At 34.0% G+C, this 16,871-nt stretch overlaps 4 protein-coding genes and 1 non-coding gene across 7 annotated transcripts; 4 read left to right on the top strand and 1 right to left on the bottom strand.

Annotated features, from left to right (window-relative positions):
• The first annotated feature begins 7,092 nt into the window (after positions 1 to 7,092).
• On the top strand, positions 7,093 to 7,709 carry LOC117788512 (A-kinase anchor protein 14). The gene has a single exon (XM_034627295.1). The coding sequence runs from the start codon at positions 7,093 to 7,095 to the stop codon at positions 7,630 to 7,632; it is 540 nt and encodes a 179-aa protein (XP_034483186.1). The 3' UTR covers positions 7,633 to 7,709.
• Positions 7,710 to 8,224: 515 nt separating this feature from the next.
• Trnae-cuc lies at positions 8,225 to 8,296 on the top strand. The gene has a single exon. It is a non-coding gene; the product is annotated as a tRNA-Glu (tRNA).
• Positions 8,297 to 11,931: 3,635 nt separating this feature from the next.
• LOC117788146 (single-pass membrane and coiled-coil domain-containing protein 4 homolog) lies at positions 11,932 to 12,653 on the top strand. The gene is made up of 3 exons (XM_034626815.1): positions 11,932 to 12,056; positions 12,121 to 12,252; positions 12,313 to 12,653. Exons 2-3 carry the CDS (start codon positions 12,124 to 12,126, stop codon positions 12,358 to 12,360), a joined length of 177 nt encoding a protein of 58 aa, XP_034482706.1. The 5' UTR covers positions 11,932 to 12,056; positions 12,121 to 12,123; the 3' UTR covers positions 12,361 to 12,653.
• Positions 12,654 to 12,937: 284 nt separating this feature from the next.
• LOC117788144 lies at positions 12,938 to 15,745 on the top strand. Of its 3 annotated transcripts, none has more exons than XM_034626814.1 (4): positions 12,938 to 13,208; positions 15,131 to 15,184; positions 15,246 to 15,325; positions 15,582 to 15,741. In XM_034626814.1, exons 1-4 carry the CDS (start codon positions 13,194 to 13,196, stop codon positions 15,643 to 15,645), a joined length of 213 nt encoding a protein of 70 aa, XP_034482705.1. In that variant the 5' UTR covers positions 12,938 to 13,193; the 3' UTR covers positions 15,646 to 15,741. The 3 variants fall into 3 exon arrangements, with proteins under 3 accessions (XP_034482705.1, XP_034482703.1, XP_034482704.1); XM_034626812.1 differs by lacking the exon at positions 12,938 to 13,208 and adding an exon at positions 14,680 to 14,862 and having other exon boundaries at positions 15,582 to 15,745; XM_034626813.1 differs by lacking the exons at positions 12,938 to 13,208; positions 15,582 to 15,741 and adding an exon at positions 14,680 to 14,862 and having other exon boundaries at positions 15,246 to 15,467.
• LOC117788143 (ER membrane protein complex subunit 4) lies at positions 15,695 to 16,484 on the bottom strand. The gene is made up of 3 exons (XM_034626811.1): positions 16,314 to 16,484; positions 16,121 to 16,250; positions 15,695 to 16,064 (listed from the first exon to the last, which is right to left on the bottom strand). Exons 1-3 carry the CDS (start codon positions 16,367 to 16,369, stop codon positions 15,750 to 15,752), a joined length of 501 nt encoding a protein of 166 aa, XP_034482702.1. The 5' UTR covers positions 16,370 to 16,484; the 3' UTR covers positions 15,695 to 15,749.
• Between the last annotated feature and the right edge of the window lie 387 nt (positions 16,485 to 16,871).

The raw sequence follows: 16,871 nt of genomic DNA, 5'->3' as shown, positions 1-16,871 counted from the left end.
TATTATTAAAGTTATTAAACTAAATTTCAAATCAAATCAAATCAAATTTTCACCCTATCTTCCAATTTTCCCCTATCTATAATTTTATTTAAATTTTATGTTAAATCTCTTTCTCTTTCTCGTAATACTTTCCTTATCATTTAGCGTCTTTCCCATATATTTGTATCTCTTAAGCTTTTAAATTAATAAATTAATTTTTAATATGCAAGTTTATTCATTTTTACAGGATATCAATTGGTCACTAATCCCCGATTTTTCCTCTGGTTGTCATGAAGTATTCAAGTGGATTTTCTGACAGACAAAATGTGTGCCTGTTTAAACCAGATTCCGTGGCTTTCATTACAAATTTTATTTGATTAGCTGGGCATCAGGTAAAAGAAGTCGAGCAGACTCCCCGACAGTTCATATTATATATATGGAACAGCTCCTAAGTATTTCAGACTCTCATACTCAAAAAATACACTAAAACAATGCTAGTCAATTGTTCCCCTACACTTGCTTATCTCAGGCGGAAGATTCATATAGAAATATTGCCCAGAGGGAAACCAACACATAGTTGATGAGTGTGTCTGACGTGCCCAGTCCCTGACCTTTGGCTATGGAGCGTGCTAGCAAAAAGAAGAGTGCCAAGACTGGAATGATAAGAATTGCTTGGATTTTAGTTTAATGATAATTCTACAAACTCTTTTATTGATTGTACTTTCCTGTCTCTCCCCTTATTGTTCTCTTTGCATTAATTATTGGTACTGAAAAAACCGTATTATAAAAAAAAGTCATTAATTAACAATTTCATTATTAATTTATTGTGCTTAACCATCGCATGGACAAAATGATGACAAGTGGAATGCAGTGAAGACTATAAAAAAAATCTCATTATAAATACAGTTTTTACTCTTTGTTTGCATACCAAAGGAATCTATTGCAAATCATGCTATTCACACTTTTTATGCCCTTGCCGAGGGAATTATAATGCTATCATGCAATTTCTAAACAGATATTTGCAATGTCATAAACTACAAGCAAGAAAGTGTTCATAATATATTTTAAACAGCTTTACAGTTGAGTCAATCACAGTTCCATCAATATAAACTAATTTCTGAATCTTAAATCTTAATTTATCTTAATTATTTAATAATCTGCGCCTATGTTTATTATATATATAATAATAGTTAAGATACTCGTACTACATTATATTGATAACATATAAAAAGGAGAATAACATTTGCATTAAAAAATTTTAACAGTTTATAATGACATTCTTTTTTATTGCGATATCTTTTATGCAAAGAATTAAATAAAATAGTAATTTAATTTTTAATTTTAATTTTCTTTCAGTAAAGATTATAAAGCTGGCTTGTAAAGAATATAAATTGAATTATACTTTTTGTTAGGGTATTTAAGCTGCTACTAACATTTTGTGCAACTTTATTTTTATGTTTTTTTTTCATTGTAATTATATTATGCCTCTGCTCTTTACATAATATACTATCCAATTATTTTGACTATCGAAACCAACTTATGCAAATAAATTATAATTATTATGTTCATGCAAATTGTGCGTATTTGCGAACATTTTTTTTATAATTCATAGAGCATTTATAATTAATTAATTATTACGTACAAATGCTATTAAAAATTTGGGCTGCAACAAATTGTAATTTATTTTGTTTGATTTAATTCGCAATTATAAATTAAATTTAAACTCACAGCAAGCGTCATTTGTATGCAGAAAAGACCGAACAAAGAAATACAAATATTAATAAATAATTTATAAAATTTGTGTGTGCAAATACGAAATTCGACAGACCGCGACCAACCGCAACAAAAAAAAAATATAATGAAAAATACCAATCGTGGCAGACAATAATTAATATTATTATCAAGCAACAGAAATGCAAAATGTTTGAGCAACTCTTACTATACAAAAAATGATATGATGATGCTTATGAACAAATAACACGAAATGTCAAGATTGAAATTCGTAGAAATATGGGAAAAAGTGAGCAAGCGGCATATAAAAATAGATAAATAAATATATACATTGGAAAAGTAATGATTGAATATTAAGTAAAAATATTATATTTTAATATTAATTATTCTTGTAATTATGAGCTACTAGAAATATTAAATAGAAATATAATTACATACAAAAATTAATTAGCTTTGTCTTTTCATTGAGCTTGATCTTTAGTTAAGTTCAAATGGAATGCATTTTGAATAAATTTGAATAGACCTCCCATCTAACACTGGCAAGTTGCAACAAAGCCAAAAGTCGTTTATCTTTCTAACGAAATCTGTCACACGTCCAACATATTTATTGGCATAGCGCCCCCGGGGCACTCAGTCTCAAGTCTGGGGTCTGGGTCTGGGTCTGGAGGTCTAGTTTGGCAGTTAGTTTGCTCCAAATCATGTACAAATAAATGCGCCAATAAATTTCATCATTAAAATCACTTAATTTTGATCTACGATGAAAATAATGAAAAATCACCAAAGCCAAAGCCAAAGTCGAGACAGAAACGAGATCTCAAGTTGGACCAGATCAGACTAGGACAGAAGAACGAGGCTCTCTTTTTGGTCTGCAGTCTGCATAAATCATAAAATAAAAGACACTAAAAGCGAAAATAAATCACTAAAAAAAAAAAGTCCCCTGCAAACCGGGCGAACATTAGAGAAACTTTTTGTTGCCTCAACCGCCGATCCGGTCTCTTGGGTACGATCTGTGTACGATCTGGCAGCAGCTACTAGGCGAAAATTAATTGTAAAGCTCGCCGCAAACACGCTCCAACTGCAGCTCCGACTTGGGTCCAGGCCATCTACATAATTCCCGCTGCGATCCACCTCGAGACCCAAAACGCATGCGTGTCCGTTCTCTGTTCTCCGTTCTCCGTTGCTCGTAACTGTCATTTGAAATATGACGCCCAGTTTTCTACTTCTGCAATAGATACGAATGTTTCGCCTATTTCTAATGGACTTGCATGTACACGATGTAGGCAATTCTAGGAACTCCCAATAGCCAAGCAACTCGTATACCCTTGCTGAGAGTATTATAAATTTGACAAGAAAACTGTGCTACAAAAATATTCAAAGCATAAATTTTAAATACCGAAAGTGAATAAAAATTTAAAGCCATTGATAAATTCATATTTACAATTTTCTGAAAATAAAAAACTCAGCTATTTTTGATATTTTTCGCTTTCCAAACGACATAAATTAATATGCAGACGTCAAACTATTATTAAATTTACATTCCGCTAGGAAATCGGTAAAAGATTTTATTCAGTTATGAGAGTTAACGTATTTTAAAAAAAATCTGCAGTTGAAAATATTGCAGTTTCGCAAAATAACAAAATTGAAATGCTGAATCAAGTGAAAGGTTAAATCATTATTAAAAAGACATTTCGCACGTAAATTTTTTAATACATATTCTAAAAAGTTATCATAGATTACACTGAAAAAAATTGTTTAAAAAACTTAAAAGAAATAATTAGCGAACACAAATACAATCACGTAAATTCGTCACTTCCTTGGTTTTTCTGCCTTTTTACGTCTGTCTTGCCCATTTCTAATGGAAGTACATGTACATTGTGTAAGTAATTCCAAGAACTTCCTAAGACAGACAAGTTTTTCATTTATATTTTTCGCTAATGAACACGGCATTTATAATGCACATGTATAAGACTCTAACTTGTTACCAATTATTCATCTTGAGTCATTTGTTTGACTAATTGAACATATGTATGTAGCGAATAGCAATTTTAAATTAAAAATGGAAAACTTAACAGTTAGCTAAGGTACAGCTTGTTATAATAAAAAAAACTGGGCAACACTATTCGGAGTTATTTATTATAAACAATCATTAAAGTTTGAATTAGAAATAAAAAAATATATATTTTAATAATACCAATCATATATACTTTTATTTAAGAACTAGAATAGAAGAATAATCTTTCAAAAAATTCAGCTTTTGCTTATAATTTTAAATAGCTATTAAAAAAAGACTTCCTAGATAGTTTCCAATCAATTCTAGTTAACTGATACTTAATACTGTACACCAGGAAGGTACAGTTGTCACATAGTTTAAAAGCTGTTTACTGCAGAGCGTAACCAAGTGCCAACAGCAGCACATGGCAAATGGTAATGACTCCACGACATTGTGGCCTAAACACGTTAAAATTGCAGTTTCTCTTGTGGCCCATAAAATGGCCACTTGGCCAATACGACTTGCCACTGTCTACCAACTACGGTTGTGTCCCTGTGTCTACCTGTATTCACCTGTGTGTGAATGCGAGTCCCCACCCGTTGAGCAATAAAAAAAACCGGCAACTTCTTCATCTGCTGTTGGCCTAAAGCCCGGCCAGTTGGCCAACGAATAGTGGCAAATGTAATTTAATAAATTAATTGCATCAATTAGTTGTTGCATTTTTATTGAAATCCCTGTAAATATTGTGCAAGACACATCTGCATACCACAATTTCAATTTAATTTATAGATCATTTCTCACAAAACTGCGTCTCGAGCAGAATCCTGAGATTAAAGACAATCCTAGGGGGCGTATCTCCATTAAATCTATTACAAATTTATGCACTTGCTCTAAGACATTAATAAATTGATTTTCTTCTGCATTTTCATTTTGATTTGATTAATTTTTGGGGTGTCAACGAAGAGCGTGAAATTTTATTGAATGAATCCTCCTTGTATCAATTAGTTTTAAATGGATATATCGTTTGGTACTTAAAGTGTTACAAGAAAATATGATAATTTGTTATTTGACAGAGTAAAAAAGTGTCAAGTCGTAAGAAACCCATTTAATTGGATAATATATCAAAATTTATTAATTTTGCTTTAACTATCTCTAAATTTCTAACAAAATTGCTAGCGTATTTTAAATTTGACATGTTCGAAATGCTTTTCAAATTTAGGTTTTCAAGAAGTTTGAAAAAGGTTTGCAAATTATTTTCATAGAAAAAGTTCCTAGAATATTATTTAAACTTTTGATAAAATTTTAAAACCTCTACTTTAAAATCAATCAATTCTAAATATATTACCAAAAATATTTAAATAAACAAAGATTTATAAATTAAGTTTTGTATGCTTGAAAAGATTTCCAAATCATACAACCCTCGAAACGAAATGCTTTATAGACTTTGAAAAGAGTTTGCATATTATTTTTATAGAAAATGTTTGTCAAGTTCCAAGAATATAAATACAACTTTGAATGAAATTTTAAAACCTCTACTTAAAAATTAGAAAATTTTAAAAATACTACCAAAATATATTTAAGGAACGATAAACTTAAATTAAAAATAAATAAATATTTATAAATGAAATGTTGTATGTTTAAAAAGATTTCCAAATCATACAACCCTCAAAATGAAGAGGAATTCCCAGTTTGTCCCAATTGTCTGTTGGTTTTTGTGATAATTTGCGAGTTTGTTTTCATTACACATTTTGTCACCTGCACCTTTATTGCCCCCCGGAGTGAAGAGTCTGGGTGAAAAAAGTGAACTTACCGAGCTGTAAATGGACTCGGACTACACGGTCCCTCTTGTCAGCCTGGGCTAATTTATAGTGTTACAATGGACGTGACTAAACTACAAGGTGCACCACAAATCGCAGCAGCAAGCAATCCATTGATTGACCAAAAAATACCAAAAACACAGTATGAGAGACAACAGTTGAGTGCAAACGACAGTATAATACCCTGTGTTAATCTCTATTTATTTAATATGAACTTCTTTCGAATGCTACAAGTTCATTCACAGAAAAAAAATTCGGGATTCCGGGATAAAATTAATCCAATGCGGTGTCAAAAGTACGGTAATCCCTGATTATTTTAAACCAAATACAAAATACTTAAATCAATCAGATTATTCACAACAATATTTTTACTTTTGGGGTTCTTTAAGATTTGTTTTTAGTTAGATCAAATAATTATGGGTTTTTTCATTTTTTTAATGCTGAGCTTTTAATATCGTTGCCATTATATGTAGGTATTATCTTAATTTATGAATTATATCCTGAATACATACTTAAAAAATTCATTTTTAGAATGGATTTTTTTTGTGTAAAGACTTAAAAATTATTGCATTTTTGACTTAAAGAAAGATGTTGTTGCTAAGTATATTTTCTTGTCTAAACTTTATATTATATATTCGAATTTAAATCCTAAAATTCATTGCAAATTTTTTCTTTTTTGTACAATTTTTTTATTTATGGTCCGATCTTGATAAAATTTACAAGATCTTCTCACAACAGTGTTCTCTAAGTACTTGTTAATTTGTTAGAATATGGGCATTTTTATAAAATGGGAACGACAAGAGATTTTGAAATTCAAAAACTTGGAAAACGAACTTAGATTATTACAAATGATATTAAAAAAATGTTTTATGCTAAGATTGCATTTTTTTGCTTATAAATTTTAATCGGAATGGTCGTCTGCTTTCATCCTTTTCCCAAAATATAGTCCAACTGAATTGCTTTTTAGATATATAAAATCTTTTAAAAAATGTGACTTCTTTAATATTTTTTTTGTTACATTTTGTCGGAGCTGTGTAAATTCTTATATGCGTATATGCGCCTTTTAAATCGATTTTTCGATACGGTATTGTTACTGATTCACAAATTTATTCTATTCCTGGTACAGGGTATATCAAAGTGCTCCCAGACTGCTGACACGTGGGCAACGGGCCAAAAAAGAGTCCAATCAAATGGTTAGAACATCAGCTGCATATTGATGATGACAACGATGACTACGTTGACTTTGGTGGGGCATTTGGAGCATTGTTGTGACTCGGATTTGGGTTACAAAAAAAAAAATTAAATAAATAAATAAAAACTGCAAATGCAAATGCATTTATACAATTGTGAGGGGTATGTTTTTTTTTGTTTTTGGGGTCAATGTCAATTTTGTTTTGCCCGCCATGAGGTCGTGGCACTCCCCCACTCTCCCCCTGCCCCTGCACCTGCACCTGCCTCTTTCAGCTTGGCGCTTGGACACGCGTGTGGCATCTTAAGCAGCTGTTGAGGTGCGAGCACATATAAAGCCCAGTTAAGTGTCGACAATTCAGTCAGTCGTTCCAGTTAGTTACAACAATGAAACGCAGCTCAGTGATAATTGTGTTGTTCGCCTTTGGGCTGAGCCTCTGCCAGGCGGATGTGCAACAGCGTCGTCGGTATCCCCAACAGTTGCAACAACAACAACAGGGTTACAACTATCAGCCTGCACGTGTGGAACAGATTGACCAGCCCTCCCGCACTTATGGCGCCCCACAACCCCAGCAATTGTATATTGCTCCTGCTGCTCCCGCTCCTGCTGCCCCCGCTTCCGCTCCTGCGCGCCTTCAAGCCAAGCCCGCCCGCTTGGTGGCCAACAGTGAGGCCCAGGAGGACATTGACGATGCCGCCGAGGAGGTTGAAGTGCCCAAAGCAGCAGCCCCCGCACTGCCAGCTGCTCCTGCAGCTCCTGTTGCCCCTGTTGCCCCCGTTGCCACGCCATCCATTGTTTATTATCCCGCTGGCGCTGTGAGTTTTGTGCAGCCAACGGCATTTGCCAAGTTCATAACGGCACCGCAAGCCGCAGCTCCTGCTGCCTATGTCGCTGCTCCCCAGTACTATGCAGCCTACTATGGCTAGGGATAGGCTAATACTCCCAACTGTGTATGAATAACAACTCTAATTATAACGAATAAATCCCCATCCTTAATAGCAAATTATAGTATCTTTCTTCTTTTTTAAGTTCTACCTTACTGTTTATTTGACAACACTGCATATTAGAATGTTTGTTATGCATCTTAATCAAGAGTCGAGACCTTAAACCATTCTAAATCTAAATAACGTATCTCTAATAATAAAATGCTAAATTCCATCCCAAACTTTTCAATAATCATCCTTCTCTTCCTGTAAAAATTTTTGGTAAAGGTTCGGTACGGTGAATTTTGATTCGCCTCGCGAACCGGTTAATTTACACCCCTTGGTTCAATTTAATACAAAACAAATGTTTGCTTTTAATTTTCCTTGATTTTTTAATTTAATTAAATTTTGTAATACATAAAATACATTTCTTTAAAATCATTTCACTTAACTCTTTGATTTAAAGGCGAAATAATTTTTTATGGTCGTTAATCAAAGTCTGAAATAGAAAAGCTATAAAAAAAACTCATGAACTTTTTATAATTATTATTTAATTTAGTTTCTGTTTACGTAATAGAATGATATCGATCATATCTCCCATATTGTCTAGTGGTTAGGATACCCGGCTCTCACCCGGGAGGCCCGGGTTCAATTCCCGGTATGGGAAACTGAGATAAGTTCTTTTTTTTTTAAACAACATTAAAACTTAAAATTTTTAAATAGTTTAACTGTTTCTGGATAGGTTCGAATACCACTATTCTATATTTATAGTTGCCATTTTTAATTGCAAATATTCTATATTTTTCATTATGCTACGTATATCGCTAAAAGCTTTTATGTATACATATATGTTTTTCATTATACACGAGCTACTTATAGCACTAAAAGCTTTTATAAGGTTATCTTCCTACTTATTATAATACAGCTATTATAGTTGAACAACAAAATTAATTAATTAGCGAACAGTAACTAATATTTTAAAATATACTTTGGCATTCAATTTAATCGTTTTAAAAGTTAAAAGTTTAATTTTATTGCACTTCTCGTTATTTTTAATCCACTTAATCATATGCCACAAGTGATGACCTGCTCCTTTCCCCACATCCGTGGCTACCACAACTTGTGATTAAGCTGCAACAGCAGCGATCTCTGAGACGCATCATCAAGCCAGATTTGAGTAGACCTCCCTCCCTTGTTGGCCAAGAGAATAGGAGAACTGTTGGGAAAACGGTAGGCATAACCCAAGTGGTAAAGGCCTAACGAGCATTTGTCGAAAGCAGAAGGCTCAAAACAGTCTGACAATGAGTGAGCAAAGATAATCTATTATGACCGTAACAAGAAATAAATCCCAACTCGGTAATCCATCATTTTACGACTTGGCAATCAAAATAAGGAGTTTAGCTAAGTCACTAAAAGGAATCGGGAATGGACTCCAACTCGAGCTACAACTCCAACTTCAACTCCAACTCGGAGTCCGACTCAAAAGTCCGACAAGCGGACATTTGGACAATGTGTGGCCAATCAACGGCCAACAAAGTTGGTTAGCTGGTTAACCTGGCTTAGTAACTGACTGAGCCAACGTCAAAGATGACAACAGCTCAAATTCCATTGCATGCGATACTATCGATTAAAAATATTTTAAATAAAAATAAGCTGCACATAAGGGGACTTGCAAGGAACCACAAAATTTATTTGATATACAGAATCTATATAATGTATTGATTTTCAAATAATTTTAATTAAAGTTTCGATTAAACTCATTTGTTTTTCTACCTCGTACATTTACAATTACATTTACAAATTGTTGTTAATCTTATTATTGGAATTAAGAATTTTATTTATTTATTAAATTTACAGTTGTCCTAGAGTAATTTTAAATTTAAAATAAAATTATTAAAATGTTTAAATTGAATTTATTGTGCTAATTCACTTTATTTATAAATATACATTTATCGTAAGAAAATCAAAATATAAACAAAAATTTAAAGATAAATCTGTTTATTTATTTAAGATAATTATTTCCTATTCTAATATATTATTTTTTATATTTTAGGTCAATTAATCCTTATACTTAGAGCATCGTGCATATCGTGTGCCATGTTCGTGTCACGCTGTCATCTCTAGCTGCGGCTAACGAACAAGTCGAAAGTCATGTTTAACGCAAAGCAGAACTAGAAGCCAAGAAAGAGCCTCTCAAAGATTGAGACTGAGTTGCGATCAGGAAACATGCATTTTCGACATGCTCCATACACATTGAGGCCAAAATCAGCGGGAGGGTGGTCATAAAGGGGTGATGAGGGAATGGGGAGGGTGTTCAAAGATGGATGAATTCAAAGCTCAATTTACGGCAGCCTGACGACTTGGACAAGTGGCAGCTTTGGGCCATTTTAGAGCCCAAACGCTGACGTCTGACTGCCTGGCCTGTCTGTCTGTCTATCTGTCGGTCTGGTCGACTAAATAGTTGCCAATAATCCGTGTCCAAATTGATCGGGTTGCCGTTTATGGTAATGGACGAACTTAGATGCCAAAATGTTGGCCGTTGGTCAACCGTCGAATGCTTCATTACCGATGCACAAACTTGGGCGTGCGTTTCAAATGATTTGCAACGGTTTTCAAGCGGCATTTTGCATTATTATTGCTTCATTTTCTTTCTACAACAATTCCTTGGCCATGAAGAATGCTGTCAATTAGCGTAAGAGAGGAGCAGCACTGAAAGATTGTGACAGGCTATTTAATGAGCTTCACTGACGATTAGTAGAAGATGGAGGTGTAGAGGAAACCCAAGCAGTGACTGTTGCCGCACCGCTCTTAACTAACTAAGCCCATTGGGAACTGCTCATACATTTTCAAAATCGCATTTAAAGGTGAAGGTGCAACAGTTAGTGGGCATATCTGGTTCACTGCCTCTTGGAGCCATGCCAAGAGAGCTTAGCAAAACGGCAAATTGAAAAGAAATATGTGCTAGAAAGAATTGCACGACACATCATCATACCATGACAAATGCCAACTTTAATATTAGCCAGTTTATGCAGTTGCGCAGTATCAGTTACAAAAATCAGTTCAGTAGCGCCTTTGTTTTTGTATTGGGACAAAATGTATTTTCAACGTAAGCGCAAGAGATAGTGAAAGACAAGCATCATCAAATTAAAAAATAACAGAAAGCAGCAACAAAAAGTATGCTAACAAAACTGCATAAATTGCAAACCAAAAATACAAATTTAGACAACGAATTTTTTTTTCATATTTATTATATGAAAAACTTTCGAAAGACCAACTGTTGAACTTGGTTTGCTTTTGAAATGCGCGCTCTTCGCTGTTTACCAACACAGTTTTCTTTCTTCTTGAACGATGTGGCAGCACTGCCACACTTTTTAGTGACACAAGACTATCGGTAATATCCTGTTAAGGCTGCCACACGTTAAAAAAAAAAAGGTCATTTGGCGCGCAATTCAGATTTGTTTAGATTTTTAGCAACAATTTGGCAGAAAATAAACAATTTAATGAAAAATGTTAATTCGATATTAGATTAAATAATGGTGAATTTTTTTTTTAATGCTGGGATCTCGTTGTGACTCAAGGCGAGAAGTTGTGTAACGAAATTCATATAAAAATCCTGCAAAAATTTTCAAAATTCTAGCTTTAAAATTATAATAGTTTCAAATTTAAGCCTATTTCTGAAATTGATCACAATATGAAAATGAGCCCAATACATTGGGGCATACTGCGGCATCAGATTCTGCGGAAATATCTGACAGCTTCAGACACCAGTTAAAGTGTTCACATTGGCGTCACATAAATTGTGATTCACAGAGATGTGTCCATTCTTCCTTGCGAGTCAAATTAAAAAATATTCATTCAATATCACCTTTTGCTTCTCAAGGGCATCAATTTCCATATCAACTTAATTTAAGAATTATAAATCCACAAAATCAATTTCAAAATACAAAAATTGTTTAAAAATTGTTATAAAAAAAAAAAAAAAAAAAAAAAAAAAACATAATTCGTCGTGCCACAGTGTCCCAAAAGAAACAACTTGCTTGGGAAAAAGGGTTTATCAGATCTGGTTCCACTGAAGCAGCTGTCAAAATATTTTTTGTCAAATCCGTGCCAGCCAGAAATGACACTGGTGCCCATATTGAAAGTGACACATTATTTGTGCCACTTGAATTTAATGTCACAGCATTTGTGTTCACATTGCTCCGTGCCACTGTGGCTATCAAATATGACGCCAGTGTAAGCCCACCATAATCCGCAAACCAAGCCTGGCAGCCCATTTTTTGTTACAATATGGCTATTAAAACAAGTTGGCATCACATTTGTAAATCAGCTGTGCTTTCTCTGCTTGGCCGGTGTTTGCTAATTCTGATTGGAACACACGCACGCATAAAAACTCCACACGTCAGCAGTCTTCGTCTTATAGCCAAAGCGTAAGTTAAACCACTTTACTTATGAATCAACTAACAAGTAAATTAATTAATTTAATAAATTTAGAAAATGCGCCAACTAAAGGGTAAAGTTAAGGAAACGCGTAAACAGAAGAAGGAGCGCAAAATGGAAAACGCGCAAATCCAAGGGAAAATTGGAACTGTTGTTCTGCCGGCGCTGGGCGTCATTGCCATAATGGTAAGAAAGCTCCCAATTTATAAAAAAAACTTTCTGTGTAATAACATAAATATCTTTTAGATTGTGGCATTCATTTATCTGAAGACGAGACCAGCGGTTTTGGCCTAGACGATGGATAACTTTAAGCTAGAATAGACATCGAATAATTTACTTTTTGTACTTGTGCTCGTGTGTAACTGTGTAGCGTTATTTATTTAGCTGTAATATTGTCAATTGTGGAATTTATTTTAATGTCGTTTGCGTGTACAGTAAAACTTGTTAATAAACACAATTTTATATTGTTGTCAAGTGTTCGAATATAGTGTTGTAAAACGGAGACAAGTTGTGCGCAGCAGGTGTGTGATTTGGCGGGTATTTAAATGTTGAAAAACTAATGACAATAAAAAAGAGAAAGTTATCAATAGAGCTTCTACATGTATATTATTATGTATTGAGCACACAAAGACAGCCAAGCACCAACAACTAAATGGTTTTAATTTTAGGCTATTTTACATATTTGCATTAATCTTTTTCGAGACACTTTTACAAGTTCTTCGTTTGTCGCGCTGTTCAAAACTTGAGCTCTGCATTTTTGAATAAAACGAAATTTATTTCATTTTTTTAATAAAGAACTACGCGAGCATCCAAAACATTTTTACAATTCACTGAGCAATAACGTTAAATAGTTATCTTATAAAGAGTGCAGCAGTTAATTTGGTTTTGCTTTGCTTGTGATTAGATAACACATAATAAAAAGAATAACAACAACAAATCAAGAGAACTCAGTGTGCCAGCTGTTTGCAGTCTACTCCCAATCTCTCGCTCACAAACACATACACACACGACGCCTTTTCGCTCTCACGCGGCGCGCGTCCGATTTTGGCATTTCATTTGACGCAGTTGTTGTTTGGGTTCTCACACTGGCGCGTGCGGGTGAAAATAGTGATTTTAATATTTGGACAATGTTTAAGTTTTTAGTAAGTATAAAGTAAAACAATTCATAGCTGGTGAAATCTAACGTTCCAGAGCTGCAGCAATGGCGACAGGTGTCCGCGCGTAGCAACAACAACAAATCGCGTTGTTCTTTTTATGTCGATGATTTAATTATATTGTTGCTGCTGTTGTTGTTGTACTGCTTTTCGCATGACAAAGAAGTGTTACCAACAACATTTAACGTAAATCATATGCGAATGATTTTGAAAGAAATCAGCTGTAGATGAAATGCAATCACAAATTATATAAAATGGAACTTTTCCATTGTCATATCCTTTGCGTTTGTTTTTTGTGAATAATATGCAGCAGAGGCAATACTCCATTAAGCGTCCTGTTTGCAGTTCAAAGTCCACGAAATAACAAAAGATACAAATATGTTGAAGAGACAAATATTAATAGCAAGGCTGCAAACCTCCAACAGTTTTGAAAAAGATTCGGTTCGGTTTGGTTCGCGAATTGGTTCATATACCCCCTGAACCCAAGGTTTGGGTTCGATTTCATACAAAAAAATATTTGTATTGTTATACATTATTCTCTACATTTTGAAATAATTAATTTTTTTTTTAATTTAAGAAATTAAATTTTTATTGTAATTTTAATTTATTTGAACATTTAAATATGACTTATTTTAATCCGAAGTCTCAAATAATTGCATAATATTATAAATCCATAAAATGTATGTAATTATATATTTTTTCGAACCGAACCTTTTATTTTAGAAAGCGGTTCGGCTAAGGTTGGGGCTCGCAAAGTAAATAATTTTAAGTGTTCGGTTCATGATCCGGTTCAGGCTGCTTAAAAACCCGAATCGAACCGGTACTACCAGGTTCGGTTCAGAACCGGCTTGCAGCCTTGATAAATAGAATACCTGCAATTAATATTGACTTGGTTTCGATACATCGATTGCTTCGTAACAATAATAATAACTTTTATTTTAATTTTTTTTTTAACAATTTTCTGGTTAAACAAATTTAAAAAAAATTTAAAAATGCATATTGAATGTAAATATCTTTGGTCGAAGTGGTGTATTTTCAAAATATAAAAACATTCACGATGAACTGCTCAATATCTTTCATATGATGTATCAAATGTTCTAAAGGAACACATATTTTTTTTTATTTAATTGAAAAATTATTAATACATTTTATTCTTAAAAATTGAAAAATATTGAAAATATGAAATGTAACAAGATGCTTAAACAAAAAGTAATATTTTTTTTAATAAAAAAATAATAGTTAAAATTAACTTTTATAGTAAAATATAATTCTTATTTGCGATCGTTGCTGGAAGTCATTCTCCACTTTTTAAATCCTAGATTTTTTTGTGTAGATCTTTAATTCCTTTTAAAATCAACAAATGTCAAATGTTTGTAAAAAGTATAAGCGTATTTTTTTGTTGTCATTTGTCAGTTACATTTGTTCATTTTTGGAAAAATTCGTATTCTCAACAAATTTACACAAAGTATTAAATATGAAGCTGCTTGGACTTGGAATGCAGATCTTGAAGCGTGGCCAGTCTTCAAGTGGCCAATCTTCACGTTGCCATACTGCATGTGACTGCCATCAGCCGTGTGACGCCTTACCACCTTGTCCGCCAAATCCCTTTTGGACCGGACGTCGCGTTGTGATTTTTTCTATGGTCAGCGGGACCACTGAGAAAATAGCCTGTAGAGAACTCATTCCATACAACTAAACACTGGTGACATTTACTATGGACCTGCAGAAAAAGGACGGCTTATTTTTTCAGGTCCATAGTAAATTTTACTAGTGGACCCAATGCTTAGCTTTTTGTGCGGACACTTTCAATTGTATGGAATGAGTTCTCTACAGGTTATTTGCTTAGGTGGCAGGACCTACATATATTAATTTAATTTTATATTAATATATTTTAATTATTTCTATTGCAGTTAACCTTTGGGGCCGGAGTTTATACCGGCATTTACGTATCGCAGAATTATGAGGTTTGTAACGTAACCTGACATCGAAGAAGTTGTTTATCAACTCTATGCTTACTTTTTGCAGGTGCCCCGTGTAGACGACCCCAAAAAACTGGTGGAACGTGCGAATGAAAAGTTTCGCGAGCTTGTCGATGGGAAGAAAAAGTAAAGGCTCCTTTTTTAGAAACTAAATACCTCATACTCATCAACTTTACGCCAAGCAGTTTATTTTAGTAATCCAAATGTAACTGAAACCACGCGCACTATAAATTTCAAATAAATTTGTTGACAATACATTTAACATAAATACCGGTTTCGAGCGTACTGTAAATATTAATTATTGATCATGATAATCATCCTCATTACCATTGAGTTATCAGTTAAATATCAAAATTACTTTATACTTTCAATTATTTCGCAGCACGCCAGTCGAACAAATTGTGAAAGATATCAAAAAGGAGGCCAAAAAGATTTTGGATGATTAACTTGCAGTTGGAGAGAAAGGACAAAATTATATTATACTGTAGTTTTTTCTGTGTTTAAACAATTTTATCTATGATGAAATAAAGCAAATTAATAAATGTACATTCTAAATGAAGGAGACACCTCCACCATAATATTCTAAGCGAGTCTGGGGCTGCACAAAGGCCAACCAGTCAGAGGCATGCGTTGGTAAGAGACCCATGCTATGGCACTTGTACAGAGCGAGGGCGACGTTGGCAAGATTTCCCAAAATGTAGACAATACGCTGACCTGTGCCCTGTGCACCCTCTGCCATCTTTGAAGTGACTTGTGTTGTGAAAATTGCCTTAATTGGACGTATCAACATCATGCCGACCATCATAATTGGGAATATGGATATCGAATTGCCAGACATGTACATGATGAACAGATTCATCGGTATCTGAAAATAATAAATTAGATAAACTTGGCAATAGTGTTGTGATAGGCACCACTTACCTGTTTCAGCGGTCCTAAAGCCAGATCCCACGATTTTTTAATCACCAGACGTTGATCACGCACAACTTCAGTTTGATTTACTAGCGCCGTGGGATTGTAACCAGGCGGCGATGGCATATCTGCATTTTTGCTGCATCACACGTAAAGAAAACTTTGAGCCCATTGTGTTAATTGGTAAACTTATTGATCTTACCTAACATTAAAGTCGAGTGCCCACTTTGATTTCTTGGAGTTCTGCTTGGCCGACATTTTGATTGAGTTTTCTAACTACTTTTGTGATAATTTAATTGAAAAATTACTTATAAATTGGCACCAGCCGCAAGACGGACAAGATTTTTTAGTTATCGTTATCGGCTAAAGCAACCTTCACTGCCGACCGGTGCTGCCAACTTTTTATACGAAAAAGAAGCTGTTTCTGGCTGGAAAGCATCCGACGGATAGCTAAAATTCCGATGTAATATAGCTAAATCCTTAATGGCATCCCTGAACCCAACAACGGTGTGGCAATCTTTAATCCCAGAAAAAAAATCTCACAAAATTCTAACAAAAACTCTGCACAAATTTGCAAAATTCTAGCTTTAAAGTTCTCAATTTTTAGATTTAAAGCCATTTTGGAAGTTGATCACAATGAAAATGGCCGTAAATCCGTTAAACAAGCGTGCCAGCCCGTTTCTCGTTCCGACATGACTATTAAAACAAGTTGGCAGCACTGTTAACAGTTTGTGTTAATTAAATGTGAATTTCTCGCAGT

This window comes from Drosophila innubila (assembly GCF_004354385.1).
Source record: "Drosophila innubila isolate TH190305 chromosome 3L unlocalized genomic scaffold, UK_Dinn_1.0 0_D_3L, whole genome shotgun sequence".
NCBI classification, from domain to species: Eukaryota; Metazoa; Arthropoda; class Insecta; order Diptera; family Drosophilidae; genus Drosophila; species Drosophila innubila.
Note: the sequence above shows the minus strand (reverse complement) of the source record. Positions and strands in the feature narration are given on the sequence as shown.